General features: G+C 49.8%; 11 protein-coding genes and 1 non-coding gene across 12 annotated transcripts; 4 read left to right on the top strand and 8 right to left on the bottom strand.

The window, feature by feature from the left end:
• Window positions 1-4,371: 4,371 nt before the first annotated feature.
• Window positions 4,372-7,545, bottom strand: QC761_000940 (uncharacterized protein). The gene is made up of 3 exons (XM_062871895.1): window positions 6,174-7,545; window positions 4,827-6,104; window positions 4,372-4,761 (listed from the first exon to the last, which is right to left on the bottom strand). The coding sequence occupies exons 1-3, from the start codon at window positions 6,843-6,845 to the stop codon at window positions 4,636-4,638; spliced, it is 2,076 nt and encodes a 691-aa protein (XP_062734192.1). The 5' UTR covers window positions 6,846-7,545; the 3' UTR covers window positions 4,372-4,635.
• On the top strand, window positions 7,152-10,067 carry QC761_000930 (uncharacterized protein; the record flags this gene model as incomplete). The annotated part of the gene is given in 3 exon segments (XM_062871892.1): window positions 7,152-7,627; window positions 7,642-9,600; window positions 9,660-10,067. The coding sequence occupies 2 exon segments, from the start codon at window positions 7,870-7,872 to the stop codon at window positions 10,065-10,067; spliced, it is 2,139 nt and encodes a 712-aa protein (XP_062734191.1). The 5' UTR covers window positions 7,152-7,627; window positions 7,642-7,869.
• A 669-nt stretch (window positions 10,068-10,736) lies between these two features.
• Window positions 10,737-11,909, bottom strand: QC761_000920 (uncharacterized protein; the record flags this gene model as incomplete). Its single annotated transcript, XM_062871891.1, has 1 exon — window positions 10,737-11,909. The coding sequence occupies one exon, from the start codon at window positions 11,907-11,909 to the stop codon at window positions 10,737-10,739; it is 1,173 nt and encodes a 390-aa protein (XP_062734190.1).
• Window positions 11,910-12,085: 176 nt separating this feature from the next.
• QC761_0030220 (uncharacterized protein) lies at window positions 12,086-13,190 on the top strand (the record flags this gene model as incomplete). Its single annotated transcript, XM_062872253.1, is given in 4 exon segments — window positions 12,086-12,154; window positions 12,267-12,629; window positions 12,634-12,768; window positions 12,774-13,190. Coding segments are annotated over 4 exon segments (984 nt in total).
• On the bottom strand, window positions 12,258-14,425 carry cip2 (carbohydrate-binding module 1; the record flags this gene model as incomplete). Its single annotated transcript, XM_062872252.1, has 2 exons — window positions 14,098-14,425; window positions 12,258-13,756 (listed from the first exon to the last, which is right to left on the bottom strand). Exons 1-2 carry the CDS (start codon window positions 14,153-14,155, stop codon window positions 12,258-12,260), a joined length of 1,557 nt encoding a protein of 518 aa, XP_062734188.1. The 5' UTR covers window positions 14,156-14,425.
• Window positions 14,426-14,888: 463 nt separating this feature from the next.
• On the top strand, window positions 14,889-16,911 carry QC761_000900 (uncharacterized protein). The gene is made up of 4 exons (XM_062871890.1): window positions 14,889-15,469; window positions 15,532-15,563; window positions 15,660-16,501; window positions 16,569-16,911. The coding sequence occupies exons 1-4, from the start codon at window positions 15,108-15,110 to the stop codon at window positions 16,653-16,655; spliced, it is 1,323 nt and encodes a 440-aa protein (XP_062734187.1). The 5' UTR covers window positions 14,889-15,107; the 3' UTR covers window positions 16,656-16,911.
• Window positions 16,912-17,364: 453 nt separating this feature from the next.
• On the top strand, window positions 17,365-18,109 carry QC761_000890 (uncharacterized protein; the record flags this gene model as incomplete). Its single annotated transcript, XM_062871889.1, has 2 exons — window positions 17,365-17,920; window positions 17,988-18,109. The coding sequence occupies 2 exons, from the start codon at window positions 17,365-17,367 to the stop codon at window positions 18,107-18,109; spliced, it is 678 nt and encodes a 225-aa protein (XP_062734186.1).
• A 349-nt stretch (window positions 18,110-18,458) lies between these two features.
• On the bottom strand, window positions 18,459-18,764 carry QC761_0030180 (uncharacterized protein; the record flags this gene model as incomplete). The annotated part of the gene is made up of 1 exon (XM_062872251.1): window positions 18,459-18,764. The coding sequence occupies one exon, from the start codon at window positions 18,762-18,764 to the stop codon at window positions 18,459-18,461; it is 306 nt and encodes a 101-aa protein (XP_062734185.1).
• Window positions 18,765-18,917: 153 nt separating this feature from the next.
• On the bottom strand, window positions 18,918-19,525 carry QC761_0030170 (uncharacterized protein; the record flags this gene model as incomplete). Its single annotated transcript, XM_062872250.1, has 2 exons — window positions 18,918-19,212; window positions 19,278-19,525. 2 exons carry the CDS (start codon window positions 19,523-19,525, stop codon window positions 18,918-18,920), a joined length of 543 nt encoding a protein of 180 aa, XP_062734184.1.
• Window positions 19,526-19,924: 399 nt separating this feature from the next.
• On the bottom strand, window positions 19,925-20,037 carry QC761_0030160. The gene has a single exon. It is a non-coding gene; the product is annotated as a tRNA-Leu (tRNA).
• A 160-nt stretch (window positions 20,038-20,197) lies between these two features.
• On the bottom strand, window positions 20,198-22,160 carry QC761_000870 (uncharacterized protein; the record flags this gene model as incomplete). Its single annotated transcript, XM_062871887.1, has 3 exons — window positions 20,198-20,935; window positions 21,009-21,584; window positions 21,646-22,160. The coding sequence occupies 3 exons, from the start codon at window positions 22,158-22,160 to the stop codon at window positions 20,506-20,508; spliced, it is 1,521 nt and encodes a 506-aa protein (XP_062734183.1). The 3' UTR covers window positions 20,198-20,505.
• Window positions 22,161-22,693: 533 nt separating this feature from the next.
• On the bottom strand, window positions 22,694-23,192 carry QC761_000868 (uncharacterized protein; the record flags this gene model as incomplete). Its single annotated transcript, XM_062871886.1, has 2 exons — window positions 22,694-22,929; window positions 23,141-23,192. 2 exons carry the CDS (start codon window positions 23,190-23,192, stop codon window positions 22,694-22,696), a joined length of 288 nt encoding a protein of 95 aa, XP_062734182.1.
• Window positions 23,193-25,559: the final 2,367 nt, after the last annotated feature.

Below are 25,559 nucleotides of genomic sequence, written 5' to 3'. Positions count from 1 at the left end.
GTCTTTAATACGCGGTAAATATAATAATTAAAGTTTTTTTCGGAATTTAATTTTTAAATTAATTATAAAAAGGGATCAGAAAACGCTAAAGTAAATATATTTAATTAGCGTACCGACTATTGGTTTGGGGTGCGGCCACAGGCCTGAGGGTATGAGTAAGGAAGTGGGGCTCTCTGAGGATTCGGGGGTTCAGGGGTCATGTATATAAACGGTCTGCTTCGGACATTCTATTTTAGAGAGATCATCGACTTTTATTTCTTCGTATTTTGTGCCTTGCATGCGTGCGGGCAATCCTGGCCCTCTGATCAGGCCAAATCGGTGCTTACTGTGTGGTCTGCGAGCCCACAGAGTCTTTTGTTTGTCCTACGTGAAGTGCGGCCTGCGAGCGAGCCACTGTCACGCCGGTGTGTTCATTCAGAACCCTGTTGAGGATATATTTGTGGTTTTGTGGTTGTTTTTGTGTGTTTTCTCACCATTTCACTATTATAAAGATATATTTAGGGAGTTATTATTATTATTTAAAGAAGCGCTAAATAATATTTTTAAATATTTATTATAGCCGTAAATAAAGTATTATATAATATATTACGAAAGGACTATTTTTAATAAATATTAAAGAAAATTAAATAATAATATTATTAAATAATATTAATAGGAAAAATTAAAGCTATAAAATATTTAGAAAAATAGTTAAAGAAAACTATAATATAAAAATTAAATATATATAAAGCTAAATAACCGGGCGATATTAATAATAAATATTTATATATTAAAGTTCGGAAAATATATAAGTATCGTTAAAACTATAGAAAAAATTAAATAGTATTTTAATTAATTAAGGATTAAGGATAATATTAAAGAAGCTATTTAATTATATTATATATACGAAAGAACGAGGGTTATAAAGTATAAACCTTACGGATTTTTAAAGTTATTATTAATAGCGGAACGGCTATAAAGTTTAATTACCATAAACTTTATTATTAAATTATTAAAGTTTAAAAATACGGTAACCGGCGTTAAGTATAATAATATATTAACGATACTCGATAGGCTTATTAAATAAATATATTTCTTACTATATAAAAAAACCTAGTTAGTAAAATAATTAATAAATATAATACTATAGTATATCATAATAATATATATATAGTTAAAGGAGTTTATTATAAATCGTAATATTAAATTTATATCGAAATTTTAAAAAGCGTTAATAACGAAATTAAAAATAATAAATAAGGCGTTATCGGCCTACTATTTTTAAACGGATAGTTAAACGGAACGGTTGAATTAAATCGTAAAATAATATTTACGAAATTATATTAATTTCGAATAAAACGATTAAATTAAATTATTATTTATAGTATAATTAACGTATAATATATTACTAACGGAAATTACGAAAGTTATATTTTTTTTTTACGAATTTCGGTTATAAAGTAAACCTATAGTAAAGGCTTATTATTAAGGTACCTAGAGTTAAGGTTAAAGTAAATAAAATATATATATTTTATAGTAAACTTAAATAAAAATGAAAGTTTATAAAGGAAAGGATACGGAAATACTATAATATTAAAAGGCTCGAGGAACCTTACTTTAAAGAAAGAAATATAATATTCCTTTTTATATATAATTTACGTATTAAAAGACTTAGTAAAAAGTTAAACTATAGGTAAGTAAGCCTATTTAAAGTTAAAAGGAAAATATTGAAAATAGTATTTAAACTAGAGTTACTTTATATAATATATTTATAATTATATACCTTTTATATTTTACTTTTAAAGCCTATATTATTAATAAAGAAAGTTAATATATAGGCGGTAATAAAAAAAAAGAAAGTATAATATAAAAGAAATATTAAATTTATAATTTAATAAAAGTTAATTAAAGTATCTAGTTAATTAATTAAAATATCCGGTTATAAATAATTTATAAAAGCTATAAATATACTTTTATTATTTAAATAAACTAAAAGAATTTTACTAGCGGTACTTAAATCGATTAAAACCTAAATAAATAAAAATAAATTTAAATTTAAAGGAACCTCGTTAAGTACTTTTAAACTTAAAAAAACTTTAATAAAAATCGAACTTACGCCTTTAATAAAGTAATCGGCGTATTATATATTATACTATAAAGTTAAAAAGTAAGAAAGAATTTAAATATAATTAATATTATATACTTTTATTATTATAAAAAAATATATTATTAGCGAACGATAAAAAGTTAATTTTAAATTATAATTAAATAATTATAAAATAAAGCTAAAAGAACCTTAATAAAAGTCGAACCTATACCTCCGGTAAAATAATTAACGTACTATACGCTATATTACGAGGTTAAAAAATATAAAGAGGACTAAATATAAGTAATATTATACGTTTTAATTACTTTAAAAAGTAAAAGGCATACTATTAGCGGTATTTTAGGCGGTTAAAAAGGAAGGACCGGCCGTACTAAGGTCGAAAGAAAGTTTAGGTAGTTATTCGAAGCTTAAAGAAAGGTTTAAGAAAGAGAGGTTAGAAGGTATAACGGTAGGAAACTCTATTATATAATAATTCGAAAGATCCGGAGAAGCGGGGGCCGGAGAAAGAAGAGTATTATTAAATAATAAAGTAAACTATATAACTAACGCGGCTTTTTCCCGCTTAATACACTTTAGCTTTTTTATATTATTAAAGCTATAGAAATAACTATAATTATTTATTTAAACTATAGTCGTTTCTATAAGTATAAACGGTTAATTTTTTAATCTAGGGTAATACGTTAAAACTTAGCTTTTACTATCTTTATTTTTAATTAATTATATTAAAAAATAATTTTATAAAGCTATTAAACGGATAACCTATAAGCGTTATAAAGGGATTAATTATACTATATATAAATAGCGTAATATTCGGAAATTAAAGGAAGAATTTTATAAAAAAAGCTACGTTTTTCGTAGAAGAAATAAGTACGCTTTATAATAATAATAAATTATAAAATTATAGTAAGTAATTTATTACGATGCGCTATTTTTGTATACGGAGGTTTAATACCCGATCGCGTCTTACTTATACGGTTGAATATATTAAAGCGTAAAGAGTAAGGGAAAAAGGAGGAAATTTTATAAATATTAGCGGACGAGGGAGAGTAAGCTAGGCCGACGGGACTTCGGCCTAGGAGGGGGAGCGTTGTGTTACGGCTTAATATCTAGTGGGGCGTAGGCGCACTACTAATTAATTATTAGTATAGGATTACGGACTAATTAAAATAAGATTATTAAAATCGAGGGTCGATCTAAAGGAGTTAACCCCGGAGGGATAATATCGATAGGATCGAGGGTCGAGTCTATCGATCCAGCATAACGCTAGGCTTAGCGCAAGGTATATATATATGGAGGAACTAGCTAGTATAGATAAATAGTTCCGCAATATACAATTCAAACTTATATTTACGGTATCTTATATTTATATTAAGATATCTTATTGTATACTGTTTAGCTATACCGAACCAGGATTATTTAGAGGCAGCCTTTAATCGGTATCCCTTTTAGAGGTTCTAGATAGGGGTTCGTCACAAAATATTATTTTTATAATACCGTATTTAACTTTAATATTCCGTACGAACGTAAACTACTCGGTAATAACCTTCGGATCTTCACACTTAACCCTCTAATAGTCGTATTTACGCGTAAAACGCCTACGGAGCTATAGCTAGCGTTTAACGAAGTTATATACCTAGAGCTTACCAATAAGTAGCGCGTCGCGTACGTATAGTAGTTAGTTAGCTATATCTTCCACACTACGTAACCTTAGTGGAAAAGCTCGCGTAGATAGCTCAATAATATAATAAATAATAGCCTCCTCTTCGGATTAAGTAAGCTTCTTCGATCTAGGCGTAGTATCGCGTCGTGTAGGCCGGCCGGCGCGTCGGTATCTAAGCGTACTGCGATCGACGTTATATATCTTGGCTGCAGCTGATACACTTAGATTTTTATCATTTCGAAGAGCCTCAAGGGCTAAAGTTATATGGGGCTTCCTTTGAAGTAGATGGCATTTTGGAATGTTGAGAAAATGAGGTGTTGAGGTTGAGGTTACGCGTCGCGTCAAAAAGGTGGTCGCTCGCTTATATTGGTCGCTCGCTTATATTGGTCGCTCGCTTATATTGGTCGCTCGCTTATATTGGTCGCTCGCTTATAATATACGTTATTGAACTTATTTGTTATGAAACCTACTACGATGAAGCCTCCTAACCGTCAACCAACTACTAAAAGAATGATTACATTATGGACGTTTGATCACGGTACAGATCAAGTAAACCTGGCAGCTAGACTTGGTATGCGAACCACCACGCTGACGTCTTCACAACATGCATCATTCATGAACTTTGGGACTGAGGGCAATGCTTGCAGATGGAACACGCACGACAGGTGAGAGCACAGTACTCCTGCAACTCACTAGTTCATGTTTGATTTGATTAGCACATGGCGCAATATTAGCAAATGTATCCCTAGCTCTACCTCTCACCGAAACCGTTTTCGCCCCCGCCCTACCTTGTACACATTGACGCTGCCGCGGTCCCCAAAATGAAGCCAAGATAGCCACCAACACCATACTCCCACCATCACTCATTGTCCCTAAGACGCGCACACTTCTACATCTTAACCCGGAAGAGGTAACGGAGGCGGACTTGTGACACGTCGTAGGCAATGTATTCGTTATACAGCAAGCTGGCTCCTGCCACGCCGGTTTTCCCTGGCATCTTCGTGGCCGTGTCGGGCTGTGGAATTGATAATGGTTAGCTAATAGACTTGACGGCCCGCTCTGTTGTTCACCGATACTCACCATCATAACACCCTTCAGAGAAGATTCCACGCAGCTAGCATCTTTCCATGCCAGTGGACCGTTTGTTCCCTTGCCCCATGTGGAAATCATGCCCTTCTGCTTGGCCTCACTGGCGGCGTTGTAAGAAGAGTGCAGCAGCTCCTGCATGGGGTCACCCAGTTCAGCCTCGCACAGCAAAAGAAGAGCAGTATTGCCAGACTGATACGAGCAGCAGTAGTTTGCAGACTTGGAGGCCATGTCGGCAAGATAGATGCCCTTGTCGAACATGTAGCCGTTCACAGGTGCTTCTGGAGGAGCAATACGAAGACCTTGGCTGAGAATACCACCAAAGTTGGTTGCGCGAGAACCGTGCCACAGCAGGCGCCTGTTTTGGTTGAGCTTGCCAAACACACTGGCGTCGAATCGATCCTTCTCGCCTTGGCGCTCGATGCGGAAGATGTTTTCGACTTGGTAACTGTGATTGTGGGTGTGCCCACGTGTGTTGACCAGATAGTTTTTGAGCTCTGCAAACTCTTGAGTGGCGGGATTAAGGACAGTCATCTCCTTCATCTTCAGACCCTCGTACTGCTTGTCGAGGGGGTGGACATCGTAGTTGCCCACTTTGTCCAGCTTCATGATCTCGGCCGCATTCTTCATGTCGCTTAGGCTTTCCAGAAGTTCTATTTCCTTCTTGACCATTTGCTGAGTGTGAATGACGGGTGGACGGTTGCGACCAAAATTGTGCGGGATGAGCGAGTAGAACGTGTTGGACAGCTGTTCTACGGCATTTCCGTACGTCATGGAGTACTTGGACTGCGCCAGTGTGTTGTCGTCGAGGAGCTCTGACAGGTCTTTTAGTGACTGGAAACCGCGCGTGATGGTGGCCTTGCTGAGCTTGCCGAGCGGGAGCTTGTTTGCGTCGTAGTTGAGGTCCGACATTGTGTTGGCAAAGTACTGCTGGTTGAAGATGAGTTCCAAAAGATGCTGCACCGCAGGGTCTAGACTGCACTTTGGCGGCGTCCAGTCGCCAGCCCTAGTTTTGTCCTTGGACTCATCTTCTGCCGCATCTTCATCGTCGGAATCCTCCTCGTAGTTCCTCTCCACAAAAGCGTACTTGCCGGGCTTTGGGTTGTCGCCCCGGTTGGCCCAAGCGATGCCCGATTTGTCTTTGAACTTCTTTTCGAACTGCTTCATGGCCTCTGCGAGCGAACCTGTGGCAGGAACCTGGGTTTGGCCGTGATCACCAACACGACCCCAGCGAGTCCATGTCCTGTACACTCCTTGAGGATCCACTAAAAGCTAGATCGCCATTCCTTGTCAGCAACTGGCTTCCTCTCTTGTCTGGAAACGTGTTCTGGAATAACTGACCTGAATGCGGTAGAACTTGTTGTTGTTGTTGGAGGCGTTGGTTTGGTTCAACGAGGCGTCGTAGATGACGCCGTCAGCATCAATGTACACGACCGAACTCGTAAAGGGACAGCCATCATCGATTGGAATCCGAGTGTCTTTTCGTTTCAAAACCTGACCCTCACCAAGTGCCTTCTCTTGCTTGGCCTTTTTCTGCTCTGGGGGAGCATCTTCGACTTTGACATCTCCATTTTCAACCTTGGCATTACCATCCTTGCTTTTCTTGGCCGGTGGTGCAACAGTTTCCGTGTCGGAGGTGCTGTCAACCGCAGCTCTCTTCCGCGATGTGCTGGTCTTGGTGGAAGCAGTGCCGCCCAACGTGAAGTCGTCTTCAGCCTGTTTCCTATTCTTTTGTTCAGAGAGCGACAGCCACTCAAAGCTGACAATGGGAATGCCTAGGGTCTGTGCTTTGGTGACTTTGGCTGAGGGCTTGTTGAAGTCGGCCTCGGTGGCCACGAGGTGTGTCGTGTCTTCGGTGACAGCGGTGCTGACAGTGGCACCCACAGCCTCTGCCTTGGCCTTGACAGCCGATTGGGTCATGCCCGCAAAGGTGCCGCTCAGGGCAATCTTGCAGCCATCGAGAGGAGGTTCTGCTGCGGCAGCGGCAGCCTTCTTGGCGCGTTTTGGCGGCATTCTGACGGGAGGAGAAAGGTATGTAGAGGGTGAAGGGTAATTAACGAATGAACAAACAGAGATGCCACACAATTCGCAAGAGCCTGAAGGAAGCTGGAATCAGGTCTTGAGTTTGAATGCAATTATACTCGATCAACCTTCTCGTGGCTGCTTGTTTTATTGGCAGGCGCGACATGTCGAGCAGGCAACAGTGGCCCCTGCCAGGGGAAGAGCGCGAGATCACGGGACACTAAGCAGGCAGCTGGCCCAGCAGTCCCACAACGGCTTAGGCATCAGCCAGCCTTCATTTTATTCTGATTGTCCAGGTATCTGCAGAGCTTCCTTCGATCACGATGGCTTCAATCCGAGCGTCCAGCAGATTGGATGCGAATGGTGTGCGCAGTGGGGTGTAGGAACAGTGCCCCGCAAGTCTCTCTCCAAATCCCGGATATCTCACTTGATCATACCTAAGATACCTTACCTCACTTCCAACATGTGCTGGGTGTCCATGCCATCGACCATGAAGCAAGCTTGTTGATGGTAAGCTCAGATACATTTTTCAAGACTGAAGACCGGCGTGCCGGGACGGGATGCAATGGAAGACCGGAGCCAACTGCCGGATCATCTCACTCCGGAGTCTACGCCCATCCAGGATATACGGACGGGCCGACCGGCGGCTGGCAGGGCTCGGCACCCACACCAGAGCGCCCTGGCCGCCTCCCCTCCAACGGCCGGGAACAACCGGTGGGTGATTTTGGTTAGCGGTTCGGCTTCGGATCAAGAGGTGTCGCTGCCAGGGACAGTTCAAAAAAAAAAAAAAAAAAAAAAAAACGACACAACGCAGGAGAGAACAAGCACGAAATGCCTGGGGTGATTTGGAGACCTGGCTTATTATTATCTTCCCGCTCAGCCAAACGCAAACCGCCCACCGAGGCCAATTCATTTGAGATAGACTGCGGGGTCAGTCATCCTCCCGGTCGCCGTCATCCACCATCACGGACTGCCCTGATGCTGCTTGGCTTAGACACCGAAGCTGCTGCTGCCAATGAGCGCCTCACCCCGGACACAGCAAAAGCGCACCGCACACACGTGCATAACATGCCGTGCCCGCAAGGTCCGATGTGATGGTCGGAAGGGAACCTGTACCAACTGCGAGCGACTTGGTTTTGGTTGCTCCTATGACGAACACACGGGCGTGGAGGTGGTCCAGACCGATGCCGCCGTGTCTCGCATCGCGATACCTCGCCGCCGAGTTCGCCGCGCCTGCCAGAACTGCCATGAGAAGAAGGCCCGCTGCAGTGGTTCGACTCCGAGCTGTGACCGGTGCACCGCTCAAGGCCTCCATTGTGTCTATCTCCCTGGAAAGCGCTCACTTCCCCTGGCCAGCCCTGCCACAGCATCAGCAACCTCAGCAACATCCGCACCACCTGCGACGGCCCATCCGCCAGACTCACCATCCTATGATGATGGCCACTCGGGACGCAGCGCTTTTGCGAGCGGTACTGCAAGCCCTGCGCCGGCGTCTGCTGCGCGAGCCGAACCCGAGGAGGACCTCGTGCTGCGCGCTTTTGACGCCTTCTTTCGTCATGTACACCATATCCCCAAGTTCTCCTTCTTGCATCGGGCATCGCTGATGGAGCGTTACCACGCTGGGTCCCTCGACAGGTCTCTTGTGCTTGCTCTCATTGCCATCACCGCTTTGCTGACTGACCTGGGTCCGGGTATGGCCGAGTATGGAAGCCAGTGTATGGAAGAGGCCGTGTCACTGTGCTTGGCGGGAATGGAGAAACCATCGATTGTCCGTCTGCAGGCGCTGGTGATTGCGGTTGAGCATCGCATCTTCTCGAGAAGGTTTTCGGGTGCTTTTATGCTGCATGCACTCGCCAGCCGCTTTGCCACGGCTCTTCGACTCAACTACGAAAACCCAGAGCTCTGTTTTTTGGCGCGAGAGTCTCGTCGTCGACTTATGTGGTCTCTGTACATGATCGATTCGTCCATCTCCGCAGGCCAGCGTGATGTTGCTTTGTGGCCCGATGCCGAGCGCCAAATCCACGTTCACCTGCCCTGCAACGAAAGGAACTTCGAGTTTGACCTTCCAGAAGCCACTGAGTCCCTGAGGCCGCCACCACCAGAGCCCGGCATGGGAACCGCGCCAATGCCGGATGCTCTCGGATTTATGGCCCTTCATGTGCGTATCCAGTGGATGCGTGCAAGGATATTGCAGTGTACCTCTCAGGCCGCCTCATCGTGGTCTCAACAGGATCTGACCACTCTCCCATTGCGATGCGCCGAGCTGTTGGCCGAGCTGGAAGGCTTCGAGGAACGATTGCCGCCGTCGTTCAAATGGTCCGAGGGGAACCTGCGTCTGCGAACCTATTCACCAAGGCTGGGTATTTTTGTCATGACACACGTTTGGTGGCGACAGTGCCATCTCGATCTGTACCGCCTCTTTCTGGAAGGACTGCGCGAGGCGCTCCCTCGGCCGATGCTCCAGCAGCTGGATCCTAATCTTGTTGCCCGCAGCCGTCAGGGCTGCTATAATCACGCAAGGGCCATGGCTGATATGTTTGCGCAGCTCCTGACCCTGGGCAGCAGCGTCCCTGTCACTGACTTGGATCTGCCGGGCTGCGCTTATCAATGCACGAGGGCTCTGTATCATGGGCTTCAAACCGGTACAAGTGACTTAGCATTTACCCTAGAACGAGTTCAAGAGCTCTCCGCTGTTTGCTTAAGGGCCGCCCAGCAATCTACCACTGGGCCGGCCGCTGCGAGTATTGTAAGTGTTTGAACTCTAATCACCATGACTGAGGCGTCAGATGACTGACATGGCACCAGCAAGCGGATATCGAACGGATAATCACCCACGGTTTAAAGCTCCCTGAAGGCGCGCCCGATTCACCGACTCGTAACTCCAGTGACCCTGCATCTGTCACCAAATCTGCCATCGACACCAGGCTTGCTGGCCACGCACAGCTCACACCGGATCCAGCAGCCTTGTACACGTTCCAGCCATCTGTACCAGCTACATCGGCTCCATCAATAGCCTTGCCAAGCCTTGCCGTCACAGAACCACCAATACCGGCGCCTGTGGCACCTTCACACGCGAGCGGCGTGACAACGGGGAGTAATGCGTTTGAGGAGGTGTTGAGCGGTTTCACTTTTGGGCCGGAGCTGTACGGCATGGACTGGTCCACATTCCCGACTGGATGGCCCAACCAGCAGTTTACAGGGTCGAACATGTGAGTCTGAAGACTTTATAGATAATGTGACAGTGTGTGGTCTTGCCAGATGGGTCGTTTTTACTTTTATTGGGTGAGCCATGTTTACGCCATTCCGGGGGCTGGTGTCGCCATTCTCCGCATAGTGGGGGTCAGGTCAACTGCGTTCTCCCACGCCTCTGCAGTCTCTTTTAGGTAATTGATGCTGGTGCAGGCCATCAAGTTGTGCAGCAATATTTCTCGCCTCCCAGAGTTTAACATACATGCTTTCGACGGTCTTGTGGGGATATTGGCCCTTGACCTTGAGGGGCTCTGTGGAAGCATTGTTAATATGAGAACGGGCTTGATTTGATCACCCTCTTGCCCGGTTGTCTTGCCGAAGTCTTCTACATCTAATTACCGTTGCTCTACCTACCTACACTGTTGTGCTTTGATTTGTACACCACCCAGATGTTGTTCGATTCTCAGACCTCTAGACAAAGCTGCCCCGGAGCCTGGGTGAGTTCTCCACGCCCCGTACACACACCGCAATGGCGCCTCTCCTCGCAAAAAAGTCCCTGTGGGTGCTCAGTATGAGCCAACAAATTGCAAATCGACAACTGCACACGCATGTACCAAATTTGGCTCTACGTATAAAAGGAATTGGAATATCTTTGCCAATGGGTTCTACAAAACATGTACAAATCCTTCGTTCTTAACGAAGGAGGGGTGTCCCTTCACCTGGCTCACCCCCTTCTTCTCTCCTCCCGGGGCCGGCACCAACCGCCACAACCGTCACTCCGCTCCCAGAAGCGCCTGCAAGATTGAGTGTCGCTTCCCGATAGACCCATCCCAGGCAAACACCCGCGCCAGGGCCAAGTGCTACCGAGGTGAATACCATCATAGCGGCCACCCTCCACCCGGCCTCGACCAAGATCCAGTACAGGACCGTCAACCCGACAAAAAAAGCGTCGATGGTAATAAACTTTAGCGTCGACCGCGTCATTTCTTTCCTATCGTCTGGCTGGGACAGAGTCCACAGCAAAAATATGTGGGAGGCGAACGAGCACAGGATGGGAAGAAGGTAGACTCGTACCATACCCAAAGTGCTGGATTCGAGGTGCAGAGTTTCCTGCCAAGACCCGTTCAATTTGACCAGAGACAGTGTGGTGAGCTTGCGGGCCGACTGTCTAAGAAACGTTGTCCAAAGCGGGAACAGCAGCCAGATGAGAACCGTCACCGGGCTTGTGTAGGCCAGCATCAGAATGGATGGCGCAACAAAGCCAAAGGCCACGGCAAAGGGGATGGCGATGGTCTCAGAAGTCTTGGTCAGGTGGCGCATGGTTTCATCAAATGCCGGATCGGCTGAGGGGACGTCAGAAGTAGGAAGGTCCTGGCGACGGGACGTGATGATTTCGCGGCTGCGGTGGAAGAAGGCCGGGATGATGATGAGCTCCCAAACAAAGGCGCCACCGATGAGGTCGAAGATGAGCCACAAGCCAGTTGGGTAGGCGATCAAGATCGAAGGGGCATTGCATATCCTGGCTGCCTCGACAGTCGACACAGTGAGGAGGCCGGCGAGGAAGGCAAAGATGACGGAGAGAATGGCCGAGCTGCGGAGAGAAGCCGCGGCTTCACCAAAGAAGGAGACAAGAAAGCAGGATGGAGTTCCGAGCAGAGGAATATGACTGAGCCACGGGATGCGGGAACGGGCATAGCATTGTGAGTAGAGCATATAGATGTTGGTATCCGAGTGTTGCAAGAAGACAACGGCGGTTGCTATGGCCAAGAGGATGGGCACAATAAGAAGGTAGCGGAGGGATAGGCTGTGGATGGGGTTGTGTCGTAGCCTGGCCCCTGGCGGGGATGACGACCGCGGGCTGTTCATTGTCAAGGCTTTTCTTGATACCAGGTTTTGTGTGCGTTCAGGCACCGAGCAAGTCCAAAGGAAAGCATGTTTGGATGAAGTCGCAGTCGCCGATCTCGTGATTGTTTTGCTTGGCGGAAGTTGCCGGCGGCAAACTGCCATGTGCCCGTCAGCCTTCCGAGAGCGGGGCAGCCATCATGTGCGGCATTCTGTCATCCACCACTCAAGAAAAACACAACATGGTCATCATGAGACACAATCGTGAGGTATGTTCATTATCAGACATCTCGTCAAGACTGGGTAACTAACTATATACAAGAACTACTCTTTTCACATGTCTTTCTTGCCCTGTCTTCCACCCTTTCACATCTAGTTCAGAGAGGGAACAGCCCACGGGCTCCAGTTGTTGAGATTGAAGCTCGAGTGAGTCTGAGTGCTTCTGAAGATGTTGGTGTTGCCTCCGCTCCTCTTGAGCAAGAACTTGTCAATGAAGGCATTAAGTTCGCTGCCTTGCTGACTGGACGGGAAGCTGCAGTGGCTGTTGCCGCCGACCTGAGAGTAGCCAAAGTTGTCCAGCACACCGAGAGCCTCCCACTGCTTCCGGGCAATTCCCATGCAGCCGTAGGTCGAGATCTTACCAAGCCACTCCATATCCACGTTCTCCATGACGTAGAGGGCGCGGGGGGCAATCAGACCAGCGAGCAAGTGGTGATCAAAAGGAAGTTGGTTAACGTTGTTGACGTAGCTGTTGAAGTTGGGCGAGAACCAGACGTTCTCCTGGACGATCTGGGTGGAATCCTGGACATTCTGCCCGTTGTTCTTCTGCCATGTGGCAATTCTCCAGCAGCCCGAGCCGCCAGCGCCTGATTCCTGGGGCAAGGTGAGGGCGATTCTGGGTTCGAGGGCACCGGCCACGATAGCACCCTTTCCGTTGCGCGAGCAGCCGGTGACACCGAGGCGGGTAGGGTCAATGCCAGTCTGAGCCTGGGTGAGCTCGAGCGCGTCGACAATGCGGGAGACACCCCAGGCCCATGCGGTGAGCGCACCGGCCGAGTGGCTGGACCCGTACAGGTCGTAGAACTTACCACGGCCGCGGGAAGAGCCGCCCTGCTGCTGGGCAATGTCGTCGTTATTGAAGTTGATGGTGGCCACGCCAGCAGGGACAGGGAGGGACGCGCCAAAGGTGCCAAAGTTGATAATGGCCGGGTGCGGACCCGCCCCGGAAGGACGGTTGTTGATGGAGACGGTGAAGGAAATGGACTTGCCGCCCTCAGAGACCGAGATGGAAAGCGTGCTTCCTGAAAAGGAGGCCGTCACGCTGCTGGGCTTGGGGGGGAGAGTTCCGAGCTCATAGCGTTGGAGAAGCTCAGAGATTTCCCTCTGGCGGCAGGCCCAGTCTGCCTTGCTGGTGACCTTGTTTCCGTTGTGAAAGGTGAAGGGGTCGTTGAGCTGGTTGGCCACTGGTGTTCCTAGGCCCGACGGTGTGCTTGGGCAAGTACCAGGGTTCACGGGAGGATTCGTCACCACAGGACCCGACGGGGAGGTGGTGGAGGAAACAACAGATGTGACGAGCGTTGTTGTTGGTCTGGCAGTGGTGGTAGGCACCTGAGGCTGGGCCGTGGAAGGACCGCTGCCTGGAATGCATTGGTGATACCATTGGTTTTGGGGGTTGCACCACGCGCCGTCAACACAGATTGTAGGGCCGCTCCAGCCGGAACCACCGCACTGTCCCCAGAGACTCTGGCGTTGTTGGGCCCTGACGCCGGCGGCGCCGAGGACGACCAGGAGGGAGGAAACAACTGTCTGCGAGACCATGGTGAAAGACAATAGTTCGGAAAGTGTGATCGATTTTCCCTTCTCCTTGTCCGCTGTCAACAACCGGGTAGCATGAATTGAACGCAGGTCATTGCCTCTTTATATTCTTGTTACTTGATGTCAGGAACCAGGGTTTGGCAGCTCGAACCTCGTTGCCAATTCACATGCTTCCCTATGTCTCCAGACATAAGTTTGGTTCTCGGCGGAGAACACCCCGTACCCATCCATCGAGCACACTCTTGGTGGCGTTCGTGAGGCTAGTCGCCATGCTTGCGAGTCCGTTAGTACGCCAAGGCGGTTGCTTTTAGAAAGGCATATGGACGGCAAGCCTCATGGAATGTTCCTTTTAGACTATTAGCCTGAATCAGGCCGGTTGGAATGGGGTCCAGCTTACTTGAAATGGACTCCCCCATGGGGTAGTGTTCCCTGGTAGCCAGGCCAAGAGCCACCATGGACTATGGCTGAGTTACACGTGCCGTCAATCGTCATAATCCCAGGAACCTGTGATCCATAAAGACTTGTGCAATCTTCGTTGATTGTCCTTTAATGAGGGCAAACCTGGTAAGCGGTTGGTGTTGATATGCAGGTGGCGTCAAGCCTGTTAGTTCTCTTCAGATGTTGATATCTCCAGGTTCTGACTATCACTGGCTCTGTCCTTCATCTCAGGGATCTCGACCTACGCCGTGACATCTCTGTAGACTCTCTTGCTCGCGACTTCAGTCAAGGCTCTGAGGACGATGGGGCTTGGTCTGTCGTTGTTCGTTCTGGACAAGGAAATACCTACATCAGGCGATGGGTCTCCAGCAACATGCCAGTGCAAAGGCCAGTCTCGTAGTATCTTTAGCGCCCGAGCCACATGGGTATTTAGCCGGAATCCAACTACCGGGTCCTTTTTGCAACCCGAACTGTCACATCGAGGGCTTGCCAAGGCTCGCTGGACTTCCTGTTCCAGGTCCGGAAAGCCTCCGAATTTTTGCCCATTTCGGTTCACGGCGTTGACAGGTGGAAAATTATTCACTGCGAGGGCAAGATCGTTGCCTGTCCACGTGTTTTCGATGTGTGAATCTGCGTATGCATATAGAACGCGTGGAGTGCGTAGTACTACGGTTCTTGGAGGCATGGTTGGAAGAGTCTAAGAAGAAGTCCAGAAGCTATGGCCCTCGGAGTATAACGTACCGCTCAAGGGCTGGGTACCTACATTGCATGGGAGGGACCGGTCTGTGCCTGATCTTTCAAAGGGCAGTGTTCGGTGGAATGAAAACACCACGTCAGGTCAAGACCAGAAGTCGATGGATGAGAGAGAACGCCCACCGAGATACAACATCGGCCAGAGAGTGATTTTTATATGTTACGCAGGAAATCCTCCTTTGAATAAAACGAGGTATCTACCTATCTAGGTACCCGATGACAGCAGCAAGACGGCAAGTAGGTCACGTGGCCATTCTCGGGTATGAGCCCATCAATGTCACCGTCGCCCCTCACTCGAGCCATCTAACCCCTCATTTCGGATTTCATCTTGTTTCCCGTCACGTTCAACGCCCAAGCTGCTGCCGACTTGCACCTTGCACACCATACTTTCGCGTAGCTCTGGTGAAAATGGCGTCGACTGCCACCCCTGTTGATCTCAACCTGCCCCATGGCGCACCTCCTGGCGCACCTCCTGGCTTCACTGATCACACATTCGTGTCTGAGAATGGTGTCAAGTTGTCTGTAAGGGTATGGCCAGCAGATCCACCTGTTGAGGAGCCTGCTCCGTTTGTGATATGGTAATAGGTCAATCTTTGCATTTGAGATGTAGATGGTCTTGCTAACATTGTCTTTCGGTCAGGACTCACGGAGGCGGTTGGTTGGGCGGTGCTCGTATGTGATTTGTGTATACCTTCCTACATATCCCTTCAACCCCGTCAACTCCGACGTTTCCATCTTGTTTCTTAGTGTTCTGACATTGAAAGCAAGACTTCGCCCCTCTGCCCTGGCTCAGTCCTGGATTTCGAGCCAGAGGTTACCACTTGGTCTCCCACAACTACCGATTAGCCCCGCAAGCCAGAATCGATGACCAGTTGTCCGACTGCCTGGAGTCTGTTTCTTGGCTTCGGTCAAATCTTCCTTCTCTTCTCGGCGAGGACAAAGTCGATGTGGACAGATACGTTCTTGTCGGTGAATCTGCCGGCGGCCACCTGGTCACGCTGATGGCCGCCCATCTATCTCCTCCTCCCAAAGCAGTGGTTGACGTCTATGGCTTGGTGGACTTTCTGTCCATCCCGCATTTTTGTGACAGCGTTCAATTCGAACCGTGGAAGCCTGACAACCCCGCACCATGGAAAGGAGAGTTCACTGACGCCGAGCTCGACGCTTTCCTCGAGGATAGAAACCCAGAGAATCTGTTGACAGATGCACTAGCCTGGAACGAGCAAGAAGTTCTCACGGAACAACAAATACAACAGTACTGGGCCACTGATTTCAAGTACAACAGACGCATCAGACTGCAGGCCGAGCTGCACATGAGAAGATCATTGAACTTTGACATGGAGGGACTGAGAAAAGGAGTGATGCATCGAGAGAAGTTCAAAACTCAAGAGGACTTTGTCGCATTTCTGGAAGACATGTCTCCGTACAGGGTGTTGAGGAAGGATCAGAAAGGAACATACCCGCCGACAGCGTTCATGCATGGGAGCGGGGATGAGGCCGTGCACATTGATCAGAGTTACCGGATGGCAGAGCTGTTGAAGAGCAGAGGGGTTCCTGTGCTGGAGTGTTACGAAGAAGGGGAGCCACATGTCTATGATCTCAAGTATATTGTGGGTATTCCGTCCTGCATGTGTCGCGCCGTCGTCCATGGAAACAATATTAACGTAATTATGGCAGAGTCGCAACATCAACGGCTGGGAAACGTACGTTCAACCCGTACTCGATTTTGTTGACAGCCATGTGGGCCATGAAAGCAAAGGCTAGCGTGGATAACGGCATAGCTGCGTAAACAGCAGAGACTCAGGATACAAGTGCTATTGAGTGGAAACCACCTTTTGAGACTTGACTTGATTGATAGCTAAGGTACCTAAAAGTTGCAAGCCATATAAGTACCTATTCAATCTACAGTGTACGAGTATACATTCAAGGGAATATGACACTCAACCCGGAATGGTCGATATCTTGGTTCTCGAGAGCACAGACTCCTTTCCAAAACAATTAGCCCCTTTTACCCCTGAAAGCGTGACCCGTGCAACTTCTGCTAATCGACATAAAGAGACCCCCGAGAAGATGTAATGTCCCAACAAGGCCTTTTCGAGTTTAGGTAGACACATTGCCATCTCCCGAGTTTTCATCAGCCAGCACCGGATGTGTGCCGCCGGTGTGCCTCCCCAATACTGAAACACGAATTGCTTCGCTATTATTATAAGTCTTCTGGGCATATTTGTTCTCATGCATGTCGTTCTTAAATCGGCACACACTCTAATGCTTTAAGCGACTGCACGGTGCACTTTAGCAGCGACACATTGTATGATCGACACTACTTCCGAACTGATCACAATTGGGCTCCCATCACAAGCATCCAACCTGCTTCAGTTTTGTTCAGATCATTTCTATTACTCAAAAGGCTTGCAATAATTCTACGCTTTCTTGGTCATTCAACATCCACACAGCTCCTCACGTCCAGACAGACATGGGTCTTCCAACAAAACGATCAACTCCACAGCCATATGAAGACTACAGCCAAGTCCTCAATTTTGTGATATGGGTACTCGCAGGCTACGCTACAATTTTCATCTTCCTCCGTCTCTGGGGGAAGTACTATCGTGGCCGGCGTCTCTGGTGGGACGACTATCTGCTCATTTTCTCCTGGCTCGCTCTCATACTAGGCTGCATTTTCCAGACCGTCGACACCACATTGGGGTTTGGTCGATCTCAGCATGCCATCCCCCTTGAGAACATCGAGAACAGCAGGCTCTTGGCTACGATAGCTGGATTCTTCCTCATTCTGGCCGCAGCGTGGTCCAAGACGTCCTTTGGGCTCACTTTGGTCAGATTAACGAGAACAGACGGATTTCTCAAGAGGCTGGTGTGGTTTGCGATATGGACAACCAACATTTTTATAGCCGGGAGCTGTATCGTACAATGGGCACACTGTTGGCCTCCGGATCGGATCTGGAGACAGGAGGTGCCAGGGGGGAAATGCCTGCCACTGGGCCTTATGAATGGTTATAATATGTTTGTTGCCGGTAAGCTCTTGCATTTTGCAATTCGATAAGATCTGTCTAGGTCTTGATATTTACGAAAGATTGCCAGCCTACTCCGGTGCAGTCGATGTCATGCTCGCCTTATTGCCATGCAAAATCTTTTGGCCCTTGATGATGAGGAGGAAGGAGAAGATCGGGATCACTATCGCGATGGGAATGGGGGTTTTGTGAGTGCCTGGTCATTTTCCTTTTTCATTCCAGGTGACTGACTAGCTAAAAGTGCCGGAATTGCGTCGTTTATGAAGATCCTCGCCATTCACAACGTGAACCGTCCCCGTGCAGGGCCAGGTAAAAGCAAACCCTGGTCCCAAGCTGAGAACAACGGCCTAACTTGAGCTTCTGTAGAACATGTGGTGGTACTGATGACACTAGGCACAGCAGAAGGGGCCATCACCATTGTCGCAGTGTGCATGCCTGTCCTTCGAACTCTGCTGATGCAGGAAAGCAACCATTTACTCAAGTCCAGCCTGCTGAACCATATTCCCTAGGTAGCATGGCCGTTGAGGTGGTTGTTCTCGCCTCACTTCAAGCGCAAAAACGCCTTGGCATTTCCATTCGCAATGCCCTTGAATTCCTTCTCGCTCACCAGTTTGCTCTTGCGCAGCTCTTCCATAAAGGCCTTGCCCTCAGCATTGCTGCCAAACGGGTAGTCAACGGCATACATGACCCTCCTCACATCCGTCACAGCAAGCACCATCCTCATAGCGTCTAAATCCCACACGGCACTGATCGCCACCCATATATTGTTTCTCCATACATCTCTCAAGGACGTCGGCCTGCCTCTGCTCAACACCGCGTTTGACCTCCACAGATAGGATGGCACCATTTCTCCCATGTGACCGAGCACAATCTTCAGTTTTGGAAATCTCTCAAAAATGCACCCAGTATAAAGTCTCAGAAACGAAAGTCCCGTTCTCGAGTGTCAGTCCCAGCTTGTCGTAGCCAATCCCGTCGAGGCCGCCACCGAATCCTCTTAGTATTACAGTTCCCCAGGAGTAAACACCTCATCTAACGACGGTAAGGAAGGATGCAGATATACCGGAACGTCCAGCTCCTGAACGGTTAGCCAGAATTCATCATATTCCCTTCCTTCATAAAACTGATACTTGTCGCCGGAAGGCTGAACAACATATGCGTCAATCAAGGCGCCAACAAAGCCATACTCCTGAACACATGTCTTCAGCTGGCTGGCCGCTTCAGCAGGAAGGGCCATTGGGAGCACGCAGAAACCCCTGAAATTGGCAGGGCAGGGTTTGATGCGGGAGAATAGCTGGCTGTTTGCCAAAGCTGTGAGGTCGGGATTGTTGCATCGGTTCCGGCAACGTGTGACACAACTTACAGAGAGATGGAGTTGTTCTTCATGGATGCGAGACGAACTGGACCGACTTCTTGGAGACTGACAAGGGTTGCACTGAGAACAGGCGGGGGCAGCGGCGAGCGGACGGTAGGGAAGTAGGAGTAGAGAGGGGGAGAGGCCCAATGCTCCTCGAGTGTGATGTAGCTGATCGATTCGGGTTTGTGGTCGGGCTTCGGGGTACTGGCCGCGAGAGCGGTAAAGTAGAGGGGAAAGACCCAGTGGGATCTCATACTGATAGTTGCCGGGTGGGTTTCTGCTGAGGCTTGGGTTCTTAGAAAATGCTCTCGCCCCCCAGGAGGAACTTCATTGCGCTTATGTAGAAGCCCCAAGAATGAGGCGTTTTGTCATGTCGATATTCGACGCTGGCTTGCAGAATCGTGCATCCAGGAACATCTTTATTGGATAGAAGTGTAAGCGAGGTTGTCCTGAGTCAAGGTCATGACTCAGTGTTCCCAATCGCAGATTGAGTAACATTCGTATATCTTTAACTATATCTTTAACTAAAACTGTTGGCGAGGTTCTCAATCCACCTCAAAAGGGTTCGATTTGATGAACGCCACGAGACACGAAGACGTAGAATGTATACACATATAGGGGATTAAACCAATAATAGTACTAACCAATCAGAAGGTGAGATGGCCGAGCGGTCTAAGGCGCCACGTTAAGGTCTTCCTTAATCAACATCCCCTAACCCAGGATTCCGTGGTCCGAAAGGGCGTGGGTTCGAATCCCACTCTCATCATCCAATTTTTGGAATTTATTTTTATTCTCATTTTCACAGTTGTAGTTTCAACCAAGCTTTGACGAGACTTTGAAGCAAAATATTGTATACAAGAAAGATACTTTTTTTCTGACAGTCTCTAAAACAAAAGTTAGTGGACCTACACTGTTCAGAGTGCCCGGAGAGATATCCACGACGGAATCCAAAACATCACTTTGCGGAGGCTATTGAAAAGGCAGAAGAACATGGTGTGGGTGTCTTTGCCGCAACCAGCAAGAATAAATAGTCTATCATTCAACATGCATCACTAGGCGATGCAGAGGGTTAATTGATCAGTATGAATTCCGTACTGTTGAAATTCATGATCAAGGCCCAAAAACTGTGTACATGCCTCCTCTCTCTGATAGCCTAACCCAACACCCCGACCCAGATATCGCTGCGGGAAAACCTGACCCAAGACAAGACAGAAAAGGGGATATTCTCGATTGCTTAAATGGTGTAGCGGAAAAAGCTAGCGTTGTCGCCCTTCTCCCTCTCGGCAACCTTTTCCTCCTCGGTGTACTCGCTTGGAGGCTTGTACTCGCGGTCACGGCGGGCGTTCTCCCGACGCAAGTAGATGGTCATGAAGAGGGACAGAGTGGCAGCCATGACCTGGCAGGCGAGAAGAGTGGCGAAGCCGGGGTAGTAGCGGGGGCGGTCCTTGGTCAAGAAGAGGTAGGCAGAAATGGTACCGCCCAGGTTGCCAAAGCCGACGTGCATGGCAATGCCAACACCGCGCTTGAGGGAACCGCCAATGTTGTTGCCGTTCCACGCGACACCCTGGGGGACATTGGGGTAGATACCCGAGGCGAGGAGGAAGCAGCCAAAGTAGCGGACACCGGCATTCGGCGTCGCAATCAAGCAAATCAGTCCAACGATGCTGCAAGAATCACCATGTTAGAGCCATTCTCTCACTATTGAATGTCGGGACAGGAACGAGAACAAGGACTTACGCCATGATCATGAATCCAATCATGTAGATGCCGCGCTCACCACGCCTGTCAGCGTGCCAGCCGGCGCCAATGCAGAACAAGCAGGCTACAATGTAGGGAGGAACAGTCATGAGCTGGGCCATCTCGGGGGAGGTGGCGGTGCCGAGATCGTTGATGATGGTGGGGAGGAAGAGCGAGTACGAGTAGAGACCGGTGTAGACACCAATGGTGATGAACATGTGCACCCAGATTTTCCAGTCCTTGAGAGCGGCCCAGAAGTATTTCATGTCGAACTCGTCGGCCAGCGAGGACCGATCGCGCTTGAGACGGGCGCTGACTTCGGCACGCTCCTCCTCGGTGAGGAACTTGGCTGTGGAGGGGTAGTCCTGCATGACGAAGTAGGCAACAATGGCGATGATGACGGTGAGGATACCCTCGAGGATGAAGATCCACTGCCAGCCAGAGAGACCACCGACGCCTCTCATCTCAACGATACCGCGAGCCAAAAGACCGCCGAAAGCACCGGCAGCGGTGGCAGCCGAGAAGAAAATGGCCATGCGGAGACCGCACTCGTGGCGACGATACCACATGGTGATGCTGGTGGGCGCCCTGTCAGTACAACACCACAGCGCGGCGAGATATGGGAGAAGCTACTCACTAGTAGGTGATACCGGGGAACAAACCACCCTCGGCGATACCCAAGACGGCACGGACGGCCATGAGGCCGGCATAGTTGTGCACAATACCCATAAGCGTCGTGCAGATACCCCAGGCGACCATGATGCTGGGAATCCAGATCGAGGGGCGGAAACGCTTCATGGCCATGTTGGAGGGGACCTCGGCGGCCACGTAGAAGGGGAAGAAGATGGCGAGGGCATCGTTGTACTGGAGGCGGGCTGAGTCGAGCTTGAGATCCCTCTCGAGGGTGTCGAGACGGGCATTGCCGATGTTGGTACGGTCCAGGAAGGAGAGCAGATAGAGAAGAGCCAGGAAGGGGATCAGCGTGACGTCGATCTTGCGGATGAGCTTCTTGGTGGCCGTCTCGTCCCAGCCGGCGCTCTCGACAGCATCGCTGTCGGTGTTCTTGAAGACGGCCTTCTCGTTGGTGACGCTGTCGGACTCGGTGGTGGGAATATCCCGGTCGGCGCCGGAGACCTCTGCGGCGGCACCCATGATATGGGACGAACCCGGGCGGGTCGCTGGTGGTGTGGGGAGTGTGGGGGGGAGGGGGCGGAAGGGGGATCAAGCCAACTTCAAGACACTGCTGTGCTCAGACAGGACAGTGGAGGTCGGGGAGTTGCAGATGCTGCTGCGGTGCAAAGTGCAGGCAGGTGGCAGTTCACGAAGCTAATCGGGAACTTCAGACGACTGACTGGGCCGACAGGGAAGGAGCTAGCGGGATGGCAGAGGCAGAGACATTCGCAAGACGAGGCAGCGATCACCTCGACATCTTTATATACTCCAGCCAGGGACGAGGGGACGAGGGGACGAGGGGATAAGCTGTCCGCACTCAAAGGTCCCCGAGACAGGCAGATTTGGTCGCAATGCAGTCGAATGCAACACCCACGTCGCATCGTTTGGAAATTCCCATGCCGATCCTGGGCTCGTCAGCAGGGAAGGGGGTGACGCGGGTCCACATCCTCCCACCTCCCACTTCCCACCATCATGGCCCGCCCGCCCGTTCACGTCAACCTCGACTCTCTCCCTCACGCCGTTCCCCAATTCCACATCCTGGAAAGCATACGGCACACGATGACACCTTGGCCTTCCACGGCCGGGCGGAAACTGGAGACGCCAACCCCCAATGTTTTTGTCAGGATACATACACTACTACTGCGTCCACTAGACTGCCTTAGCACCCTGCATGTACCTCCTGCGTCCGGGAGAGATGAGATGAGGATGAGCTGATGCGCGTCTGCTGGTGGTTTCAGCCCTTTTTCGTCTGGGTGCACAAGAGAGTCAGCTTCCCATAGCCAGAGGCAGAGAGGCAGGCTTCAGGTTATTCGGAATGGGGAAGGATCATCGTATCGCCCGTTCCCCGAACCAGCACATTGGATGGTTCCGAGAGCTGTGGGGACAAAAAGGGTCTCACTCATCCACAAGTGCCAGCCGGTTGCGCCAGTCAGCCGTCGATTGGCGGCACTGGCAGATACCATCCGTACATACACGGTAGCTAGTGTACATGGACAGCAAGAAATCTGTCATCTTGAGGACGGCCCGATGTGCGAGGAGCTTGAAGGAAGCGTTTTTTGGGTTGGCAGGGGATCCCCCTCCGGTGCAGATAGGAATGGTACGCCAACCCACCGGCTTTGGCCAAGCGGCCTTGGCTGCAACGCTGCCTCTTGAGTCTCTTCAGAGTTGTCGACGGCCGTCTGGCGAGATTGGGACGCGGGGACTTGTGTGGTTCACCAGTCAGCATCGCTGCTCAGCGCCACCAGCAGCCCGGATCTGTACAACATGTCCGGCTTGGCCGTGGTGATGCCCCGCCATTGGGCAGCTCACCATCCCCCCATCGTCAGCAGGGAAGCCAAGCGTTCAAATCTCATCCCCGCACGTGGCTGCCACCAACGGCGCGCCGGATGAAGCCTTCGGGCAGATGGATAAATTCCTTGGAGCCCAGGCGAGCTGGATGGCTGCCATTGGCGGGTTGGCGCTCACTGCGCTCCGGCACTCGAGGGAGCAAGGTGGTGTTCTGTCTGGTGCAGGTTGAATCGTCTGAGCGCCGTCTCGACACGTGCAATAACTGCCAGATCGCAAGCCACCCGCCGGCCTGCCAAGTTGTTGCTTGTTGCTTGTCCAGCATCTGTATCACTAGTCTGCCACAAAGGTTGGACGGCCGCGTGAGGCAGGCCGGCGGACCAAGGGAGAAAGAATGCTTCTGGAAGCCATGCCCGAGCGTAGAACGTTTTTGGTGATAGTGTGTTGAGGCTGACCTGGGCACAGACGTGGTGCAAAAGAGCTGAGAATGGTTCGTCCGGACACGAGATTATCGCCAGGGAGACACGGCGGCGCGCTGGCCGTGTTTCACAGGGCAACAGAGTTTTCGCATGCTTGCAGAAACGGTGATAAAGATTGGCGATTGGCGAGCGCCGCACAATCGCATTATGCCACCAGCAGAGTGCAATTCTCGGGCCCTGCGATTACGTGGTTGCAATATTGACCAAGGCATCGGAACCAGACAAGAGCAACAAGGAAGGTGGAAACCTACAGCTGCACCGCACGCTGCGGGAGCCGACATCGCACGCTTTGAACAGAAACAAAAAAGATAGAGAGATAGAGGCGGAGAGAGAGACTCTGGCATCCATCAAACTCCACCATCTTACCCACTACGTTTAACGGTGAGGAGCTGGGCGAGAACATTCGACGGCAATTGTCGCCACTTCCCCAGACTCGGTGTGGGAAAAAGTGGTGGAGGACACGAGAAGTGGAATCGACAGATCTCGGCTCATCTCCGAAGCTCATCACCAGCAAGCTCATTTGTTTTGCTGCTGCCTCTGTTCTTTTTGCGGGGGATTGTGGATGTTGTGTGGATGTGCTGTGGATGAGTGTGTGGATTTTCCCCAGACGGAGTCGTCCGATATCCCCGCAATTTCCCCAGACAAAAAGCTCAGACCGGTCGATCCTTCACAACCGTCGCTTCATAATGGCTCCATTCACAACGACACTCGTTCAAACATCACAACAAGCTCAGTTCCCCCTCTCCCTTTTCCCCGTGGGAAACATGGAAAACACCACAATTGGCGCCCAAAAAACCGAGGATATCTGGCCGACTATCGGTTTGTGCTTGCAGCCTGCCTAAATTCGGTGTCGGTGTCGCCTGCCGTTGCCCCTGGACGTTGCACGGGTCGGTGTGGAGGTGGGTGGGTGTTGTCCATCGCGTCTTGGCCGATGCCACGCTGGACCTCCATCGCGCCCTGGCACTCCATCCCGCCCACTCCGCCCTGCCCGCTCTTCTCTTCTCGGACCCTTCCTGTTTCTCCTCTGCCGGCCAAGACGTCCCGCCTTGTTGATTGCACCTGTGTGTCTGCTCCGCCTGTCCGAAAAGCTTGGGCCAACTGCCGCTGCGGGCCCCACGCCAAAACGAGACGGTTGGTGATGGAAGCTTTCGACAGGGTTTCCCAAAGAGGCAGCTCCTCCGACAACCTCCCAAAGGTGCTGGCAAGTCCAACAGCTCAACAATATTTCCAACATTGCTGGCTCTCCGATCCAACTCGTTCCCCATCATTGCCATTGTCTTGGGTCATGGGAGGAGGGAGTGGTGGCATGGTTTTGCCGCATCATGGTGATGCTCACCAGCAGTCACGGGTTTGGTTTTCACTTGGCCGACTTCCTGGATTTGAGCCTCTCTTTCTTTGGATGGCCAAGACTGAGTTTGACGCGGTGGCTTTCCCAACGGCTTGGTTCTGCAGCCAGCATTTGTTTCCGTGCCCTCCAGCTTGGCATCAGTGAAACTTCAAGGTTTCTCTTGACCGCATCAAGCCAGACTTGTTTCACGACGACTTTTATTACATCCTCCGTGTTCATGAAATAGCGAGTGTTCCAATGATGCCGTTCTGATGGCGGCCGTTTCCG

This window comes from Podospora bellae-mahoneyi, chromosome 2 (assembly GCF_035222275.1).
Source record: "Podospora bellae-mahoneyi strain CBS 112042 chromosome 2, whole genome shotgun sequence".
Classification (NCBI taxonomy): Eukaryota; Fungi; Ascomycota; class Sordariomycetes; order Sordariales; family Podosporaceae; genus Podospora; species Podospora bellae-mahoneyi.
Note: the sequence above shows the minus strand (reverse complement) of the source record. Positions and strands in the feature narration are given on the sequence as shown.